Source organism: Olea europaea, chromosome 1, assembly GCF_002742605.1.
Source record: "Olea europaea var. sylvestris chromosome 1, O_europaea_v1, whole genome shotgun sequence".
NCBI classification, from domain to species: domain Eukaryota; kingdom Viridiplantae; phylum Streptophyta; class Magnoliopsida; order Lamiales; family Oleaceae; genus Olea; species Olea europaea.
The window spans coordinates 3,285,379-3,294,411 of NC_036237.1; the positions used below are offsets into that span (position 1 = coordinate 3,285,379).

Sequence of the window (9,033 nt, forward strand, 5' to 3'; positions counted from 1 at the left end):
ATATTTATGAATATGACATGAAGGTGCTTCACGGGGAAATAGTTCTTGTTGACAAATGCAGCACAGAATTTGCGTATAAGCAGCTTTGGTAGCCACACACTCTTCCTGAGTGCTGGCCCCACCTCCATTTTTCTCAGTCTGTTGTGGCCCCCCTTCAACTAGAAAAAATAAAATAAATGGAGTTGTCATTTGTCTTATATGCCCCCATTAGGTTCTGATTTTTTATTACACAAAATTAATTTTTTAACCGTTACTTAACATGATCAACCATTATTTTTGACCTTTTCACTCACATGTAGGATTCACTTTTCTCTCTAACGATTAAAAAATCAATTCTCATAATTACTACAGAATATGCCTTGTATATCTGACCCTTTTTCCTTTTTCCAATTGATCTCTAAGAGCTAATGCCTTAGCATCATAATCTATTCACCGCATTAAACCAGCAATTTCACACAGCAAAAAGATCATGACATTATAAATAATTCCATATAACCAACTCACACTACTTTCTTAATAGTGTATGCTGTCTACCAAAAATACTGCCCCACCAAATAATAATAATGATAATACAATTCAAGTGCAGAAAATGACTAATGCAATACGAGATATCGGCACTTCTACAATTCATTACATATACCTTCCAAGACTGTGATGCAGAGCTTACTCGCTTTCGTCTGCATGTAAAAGCAAAAATATTGTTAAACTGCAAGCACTCCTATTTATGTTCAAACAAGATTCATCACAGGCATAAACAAAGTAGTTCAGGTTAGAATGTGCCCATTTACTCTTCTATAAGGCCATTTATGTTAAGGTTGTACTCTATTTTCTTCTCATTTGAAGTGCGACAATTTTGAAATGTCATAATGTATAGACAGTTTTGCCAAGTCTTGCTAATCTAACTTGATTTAGTGACATTTCTCAACTTTCCAATTACAACAGAATATTTTTTATCTTGGCATTAAGCATAACATTTCTACATAAACTTGTATGCAGCAATTTAGAGGGTTGGAGTTGAATCAATGTTACAAACACAATTAAAAAGCAGGCTGGCAACTACCCAGCACCACAATCCTCATGACAATATTTCATTTTACATGTATATACCATCTAAAAACTCGTAAGAGGGGAAAGAGAGTTGGCATGAAGAACCTCAAAAGATGTATACCTTCGTTGACTTCTTCACTACTATCATCATCATCATCACCATCACCATCACCATCTTCTTCTTCTTCTTCTTCTTCTTCTTCTTCTTCATGTCCTTCTTCTTCTACCTTTTCATCATCTTCTTCTTCTACTTTATCTTCCTCTTCATCACCATCAATGCCATCTTTGTACTTGTTATCCTTGTGTTCACTAGCTTTGACATCATCCTTATCAACTTTAGTTTCATCCTGTTCATCACTGCCATTGCAATCTTTGTCCTTGTTATCCTTGTGTTTACTAGCTTTGACATCATCCTTATCACCTTTAGTTTCTACTCTAGATTTAGGAGCCATAAAATTGCTTGTTGACCTTCTGCGTGAACTTGAAATGATGTTGCTCATGTCAATGCCTTCAAGTTCTTTTGCTCTTTCTTTTCTCTTTCTACAGTCTTTAATTTCTGAGAAATGGATTCAAATAATTAAGAGTCAGATATATAGGGGGATGTCTGTGCATGGTGGTGGCAAATCTTGGTCGGGGGTCGGCGTGAGGTTGGGAGGTGTGAATAGTGGGATGCATGGAGAACATTTTATTGTGAGAGCATGCAATATATGCAGAATCCAAACAGTAGAATGGATTCCGTTTCACCGTTTATCAATGCCTCGAATAGTGTCTTAACCAACCAAAATTATTTTCAATTTTCAAGCACAATTTTGGTTTTCCATTCAAAAGCCAATTTCTCTACAAGTGCACAGTGACAATTTTTGCAACTAAAATAATGTACTACTGGAGACTAGAAGGTGGTCTAGGCAAAGACAAGCACAGTACTCTATAGTTGTGTCTGGCATATGTAACAGAAGAAGAGTACAGTCCACATAGGTTCCAAGTCTGGATCCAAATGAGTACTGACAGATACCGGCTCTCAAACAACATAGTCAAGCACAAATGCCAGGATAGGAGAGCTCAGATCTGCTACCCCTTCCCTCCCTCCATTGCTTTCCACCATCTTGTCCCCAACCACCAAGAGTCGAAGTGACACATGCACACACCGACTGATGCCAGATAGAGCTGACAGGAACCAGCACAAGGAAAATGAGAGAAAGGACCGCCCTTTCTTTGGGTCAACCAGCACTTGGGTGCCGATTCCACTACTTTTGGCCAACAGAGTTCCCAAACTAGTATTTAGCTACCATCCATGTCCTTCATTTGTTTTTCTTTTCCATTTTAAGGCAAATGTTAAATCCTCTAAAAATGTATGTTTTGTATGTTTGGCAAAACTTAAATTATAAATTAAGGACGTCAAAACACTATTTAGCCACACGTTCTATGGACCCACAACTTGCTATTCATTTTTTACTTACACATTCTATGAGATCCGCAGCTTAAGTTTTGACTTAAGCACTCTCAAATGAGCACTTAACATATAGAAAAAAAATTAAAAATAGAAGGAAAATATATATATATATATATATATCCAAGCCCCAGCCAACCCCCTCCTTTCAACCATCCAGCCGGTGATGGTTCTTGGAGATATGAGCATATAGATGTGGTTTTAAGTTAAGTGAAGCTATTTACAGATCTCTATTTAATACATGCTTGAATGGATTTCATCATTGGCCTACAGAGTACTTAATGAGTCTGTAATCATTGACCTTCACATGAACATTGAAGCATTGCAAGCACCAAGCAATACTAGTGCCACATCGGTGTTAGATCCAAGGGTCATGGGAAGTACCGAGTTGGGTAAGGGAGTTATCAGGTGTAAGAGGGAATAAGAAAGCAGGTTACCAGGAGTATCAACAATATATTTTATGACATGTTATCCATAAATAAGTGTAATATCGGAATCTTACAGTTACCTTTCTCAGTAGGATTGCTAGATAGCCCTTCTCTTTTGAGAATCCCTTCCAACTCCTTCACTAAAAAGGCTTCTCGTTTGCTGTCAGGTACTTGCTTGGCTTTCTTGTAAACTGTAGGAGCGACGCTGTTCGTTTTCAATTGAGAAAATGAGATACCATCATAACAGGTTGATAATGATGACTTAAACACTACCATCCACACACACCAACCTCATTCCACATGATTTAATTACAGATCTCAGATGGTCGACTTGTTTTCCATATCCAGGGGTCGGTTGTTCTTTCCTCTGCATATGAAAATCAATTATTTAAGACTCTGTGGATCATGCATGAGCCCGCACATTGGAAAAAAAATCCAGCCATAGAAAAATGAAAGACTAACCTTCGCAGGTTTCCCTACAGATGATTCAGATTGACCATCTTCAGATACACCTCCATCATTAGCTGAATCAATATCTTCTTCTTTCGGCCTCTTTGCACGCGTGCTTTGGTTCTTGCCAGGGACATTGAGATCACTGTATTTGTTAGACCTTTTACGTTTCTTCAGCTCATCCGATTTCTCATCCTTTGCCCTTGTAGCAGCCTTCTTCCTTGATTGTACTATGTCTTTTCCTTTGTCACTTTCCTTATCTGAAGAATCAGAACCTGTCTCACTGCTGATCTTTTTTGATGCTTTACTTTGAGAGTTCTCAGAGCTTTTCCTCTTAATGTGATTAGCATTTTTAGAAACACTGTTTAAATTTAGCACCTAGACAACACCGTAACTTGATGAGTATGGTAATTAAATTCATTCATCCACAAGTTCAAATATTTTCAGAATATTTTTCCCACCTGATCTATTTGCTCACTTATTAACTTCTTAAAAGGATCGAGAGTATTTTTATCAAGTCCAAGATCTTCCTCCAACAGTCTGCGAACTCCAGCCAAAGTTATCTTCCTGAAAAGTACACTAGTGAGAGCATTGATTTTTAATTGACAAATAAGGAAAAACAGAAACAGTACATGCATTGACAGAGCCTATCAAATTGTTGACAAAATTGTAAACAACAGCATCTGGCTGAAGCTTCCCTCCTTTTTAGCATTATTGTGCTAATAGGATTTGGTCCCAACTTCTCCCTTTCATTTTACTCAAGGGCTCATTTTTCAGTCGGACCACTATAGTGACTAGTAGAGTAAAGTCAAAAGGATGGGAGTGGGAGTAGAAGAGAGGGGTTGCATTTAATAACAATATGAGTTCAGAAAAAGAAGATACTCAGAATTAGACTTGAAATGATCGGCTCTATCCCAAATGGCCTTCTTAATCCTACTTTCGCTAATTACAGAGCCTTGATTGTCCACTTCAGATTTGCTGTCTAAGAGGCCCATTACAGGAAAGTCTTTGAGTGTTCCTTCATCTGAATCATCTCCATTGCTAGCCTTTGGATCTTTCTTTGTTTTTTGCACTTTAGGAAATTCTCTCACTTCTTTCTCATTTAAATGGGCATCTTTCTCCACATTCTCCACCGTCCTTTTGGAGTTGTCATCATCAGCATCTTGCATTTGCTGACAATTAAAACAGAGCATTGAAATTGGTGTAAACCCTTTTAATATAAAAATAAAAACAACAAATACAGATGCAAATAGATCACAAGTATTCTGCAATTAAAGCCGTAAAATTTAATAAGTTTGGTATTTGGATGTGATGAAGTGCAGTGGACATGAAAATTGTTTTGGCAGTGGAAAATATTGAACTGGATGGAAACCAAGACATGTTTCAAGGCTAGGGGCTTCCGTTCTTCCTTTCCCTTCTTTACTATCCTATCCGTCGCCATGTAAATATTAACGTTTTTAACACCCGGACGGGCCTGCTGGGTCAACCCGAAAACCAGGAACCGTCCTGTTATATAACAAAAGCCGCATGGCTAAATCCAGGGTAAAAAACCGGTGAACTTCCACGGGGCAAACCAGTAATGTTAGAATTAGGATCAAGAAAGCAGCCAAAAAAAGTCCATTCATATCTTCAAAAATCAAAATATTCATTTCATTGGAGGCTTTCAGCTCTGGCAGCGAGTTTTAGAGGGCGGGTGGAATCAGAAGCAGCCTCCACAGTTGTGAAATGTGGTGAGGATGGTGGCTTAAAAAAAGAGTGCGTGTAGAGGGGGGGGGGGGGGGGGGGGGGGGGGGGGGGCAAGAATGGCGGCCATGCAGGGATGATTTCTCAAATTTAAGACAGAGACTTTTTACATCAACAAATATATGGTCTATTCAGCCATTCCCCCATTTTGTCATAAAGCACTTCTTGCGAGGTAAAATATCAAAATGTGCTGTACAAGGTTATGAAGCTAATACAAATTATCCTTGCTACGGAAGTATGTTCCTTTCATCCATTTAAAAGTTCAAGTACAAATGTCAATAAAAGACACTTCTTCTATAGAAATCAAAACTATACACAGACTGATGGATATGTCTCAGTTTGAATGTCAATGATTGTAGAGTTTAGCTGGAAATAAACTAATAAAGGTTGTTAGAACTATTGATCAGAAGGTAAAGGAGAGAGATCTACAGTGCAAGGAATTGAACTTCAGCAGGGGGGATAAGGCAAATTTCTTCTTTGAATTGAAGGTTACAGTGGTCATGCCATTCTGTTTCAGAAACACAAAACACGAACTTGTACACTAGTGTTACATGTTCTTTATTACTTTGATGTAAGTATCACATTCATTACCACCTACGCTTTCTATCTTCTGCCATATCTAGCTAAGATTACACCTGCAGAATGGATGATAGGATTTGTTAAATTTGATTATTTTTGTTCCTCTATACACAGCAGCTGTAGGGCATGAGTAATTGTATTAGTTGTGGGTATTGTTTAGCCGACAGATTCTTTCTTTGTCTTTTGTAAAGATGCTCTTTGAGACAAGAAAAGACAAGGCACTTCAGAAGAATCAGTTTCTTCCCAAAATAATCCAAACATCTTCCGAAGTTCCAACAATTCAGAAATAAAACAAGGTAAAATATTCATCGACCTAAAAGTTAACATTTTCATTCAATCCATGCATATTTTTTTAGAATTGTTATTAACCATTTATAAAAGGCCAAATTCTTCGAAAATTTGAAAAACTTAATAAGTTACCTTTTCCAAGTACAGGCTAATGAATCTTTTGTGCACATCCAAAGAGTTCTTTTCCAGCCCCAAGTCCTTCTCTAATAATCTCCTCACACTTCCCAACGTCAATGAACTGCCATTTATTCACCCAAATAAGTAATGAATCAGATAATATATTCATAAACATTACGTATTTACATGAAGGTAGTTCACAAATGTCATATACTGACACGTAACCGTATACGTACTCGGATTGGTCTTTGAATTGTTGGAGGCGTGAACGCACAGCGTCCGCTATCTTGGCCTGAATTTCCTGCTTTTCGTCTCCTTCTTGCACCACGTCATCTGCCATATAATAACTGCTCTTTTTCTCACTTTCAGATTTAGAAACGGAGAGAGTCGCTGTTGTCGCGACCGTGGGAGCGATGAGTGAGCGAGACTGAACCTGCAGTTGAAGTGAGGGTTTTTGGTTTGCAAAAACTTTGGGACAATATAGTGACTTTTCGGATTTTAAAAGTTGGAAAATGCTATTTGTAGTTGATTATTGACCGCCCATTTGCCCCCATTAAATTTGATTATAATAGGAAAATAATTTTATTTTTTTTTTCAAAAATTGATAATTATAAAAGAATAAAAAGTTTTCGATTAACGTATAATATTATTTTATTAAAAATTGTATGATTAAAAATAAAAAGGAGAAAATTTTAATTTAATTTGATGAGATGTAATGAGGCCAAACGAGGGCTAAATAATGTTTCATATGATGAAGAAGTATCAAAATGTTACAGAAACAGTTATTTGATCTATAGGATTTTGATTCAATTAATTCTTACCAAATCACCTTTTATCATTATATAAATTATTATCTACATGTAGTGAAACCCAAAAGTTGGAGAAACAAATGGTCACTGAACTTTGCCCAAAGTCCACAAGGAGGTCGTCGAATTTCAAAACGCCCCTAAATAGTCACTGAACTTAGCTCGAAGTCCCCCAAGAGGTCACCGAACTTCAAAACGTACCTAAATAATCACTGAACTTTACAAAAAGTTCCTATGGGTCACTGAACTTTGCAAATTACTGAACTTTTGCAAAGATGAATGGGATCCTAATTTGCAAACTTCAGTGATTTCCTAGGAACTCTTTGCAAAATTTAGTGATCATTTAGGGACATTTTGAAGTTCGATCATCTCTTGGAGGACTTCGGACAAAGTTCAATGACTATTTAGGGAGGTTTTGAAGTTCGATGACCTCCTTGGAGACTTCGGACAAAGTTCAATGACCATTTGGGGTTTTAACCCCTTAAAGTTGTATTCAGACTTTTATAAAAATTTAAAGTTGGATTGTGCTATATGTACATTATCATTTACATAATATTTTACAGACATATGATATGGCGATATTTAATTGGATTAAAATCTCATATATCAAAGAATTTCTTCACTTATATTTTGACGTATCATCATTCTGTAATTCATTATATAAATTGTTACGTGCAAAAATCGTTTTCTGTTATGGTGTATTCTATTGAAACATTATAAAATTCTCTATAAAACTTTATCGTTATCCATAGGCAATTCGAAAGCGTTGATTTTCATTATAGAATTTAATTTTTCACAAGTAATTATTGGACTTCTATTTTTATATTAGTATGCTCATGTAATGGAAATCATAACGTGGCATAAAAATGGAGCATTGTTTTCAAAATAATGATATTTGTCATTATTCGTAGCCATCATCACGCTATGTGATAATACCATGATATTAAACGATAGTTCAATTAAATGTAAAGAGTTATTAACATTTAATTATTGACATTTAATCATGTTGATAATGATCAACACTAATGACAATTAGCATTACTCTTATTTTTATTGTTTAACCACACAAAGAGATTAAAACATTGCACCTTATTGGACCACTGCTTAGATGGTTTATTGGGAGGAGGAAGGACTCACTATTGCTTTAAACATGCAAAAACACATATCCATTTTCAATGAGGGGGAATGAAATAGCTGTGATGACGCCTCATGTACCAAAACACTTAAGTCATTTTAATAGAGGGGATAGTCAATCTTCAATGAAAAAGCTTGACGAAAAGCATTTCAAGCAAATACGGCTCATGGGGGCTTTAGATAAAATCATCAAGTGGCCTTACCAACAATGATTACGACAATAATATTGTCAGTGATGTTGCATAGAATCATCGACGATGCTTTGGTCATGACACATTAAATACTGTCCATGATCGTTGACGATACGACTATTGATAATTAATATTTAAAATCATAGATAAAACTATTGACAATGATATCTTTGGTGATTAAACCAATAAACGTTGGCGATTGAGACGGAACTACCAACGAGAATATTTTGTTGATTACCAACACACCTTTGTCAACAATATCCTAGATCAAATATTAGTTCAAACCAATCAATCTCTAAGTATCCTTCAAGAACACTATAAAAGAGGATGCTGCTTTTAGGGCCCGTTTAGCCTTATTTTTTATTTTTTAGATGAAGTTAATCTAATGTGACTTCTTCTAAAAGTACTTTCGAAATAGAAAATACTTTTAAAAATTAGTTTCCAAATAAAAATTAAAGTGACTTTCTTTAAGAGCTCTTCTATAGAAAGTAAAGACCAAACAAACCCTTATTCAGGGTGGATTCTGTTGGAAAGAATGAGTGAACGAATCACTTTTGGCACAATTTTCGATGGGACCCGTTGGTCCAATTTGGAATATCAAAGTTGATCCGTATTCTCCTCCGTGAAAGTATTAAAATCTTATATTTATTTGCCAAAAATGAAGTTTGAGTGAATGAGAAATTGGAACTCAAAGATGACCATTGGAAGATGGTTTTGTGGGAAAAAATTGAAGTTAGTCTCACATAGGAAAAATATGAAAGCAAGAACCATTTTAAATATAGCTATATATTGGAAAGGTGTAA

At 36.0% G+C, this 9,033-nt stretch overlaps 1 protein-coding gene across 2 annotated transcripts; it reads right to left on the reverse strand.

The window, feature by feature from the left end:
* Positions 1 to 470: 470 nt before the first annotated feature.
* On the reverse strand, positions 471 to 6,587 carry LOC111374306 (glutamic acid-rich protein-like). 2 transcript variants are annotated; one of them, XM_022997050.1, is made up of 9 exons: positions 6,336 to 6,587; positions 6,115 to 6,220; positions 4,255 to 4,544; positions 3,834 to 3,939; positions 3,385 to 3,750; positions 3,213 to 3,289; positions 3,003 to 3,127; positions 1,169 to 1,603; positions 471 to 677 (listed from the first exon to the last, which is right to left on the reverse strand). In XM_022997050.1, exons 1-9 carry the CDS (start codon positions 6,437 to 6,439, stop codon positions 664 to 666), a joined length of 1,623 nt encoding a protein of 540 aa, XP_022852818.1. In that variant the 5' UTR covers positions 6,440 to 6,587; the 3' UTR covers positions 471 to 663. The 2 variants fall into 2 exon arrangements, with proteins under 2 accessions (XP_022852818.1, XP_022852755.1); XM_022996987.1 differs by lacking the exon at positions 471 to 677 and having other exon boundaries at positions 934 to 1,603.
* Between the last annotated feature and the right edge of the window lie 2,446 nt (positions 6,588 to 9,033).

Bases quoted from the DNA above. Each gene is read 5' to 3' on its own strand.
- LOC111374306 (XM_022996987.1), bottom strand. From the start codon at position 6,439: ATGGCAGATGACGTGGTGCAAGAAGGAGACGAAAAGCAGGAAATTCAG. The intron at 4,545-6,114 runs GTAACTTATTAA...TTTAATTGTCAG, and splicing joins TTAGCCTGTACTTGGAAAAG to CAAATGCAAGATGCTGATGA. The intron at 3,290-3,384 runs GTTAGTCTTTCA...TTTCATATGCAG, and splicing joins CTGTAGGGAAACCTGCGAAG to AGGAAAGAACAACCGACCCC.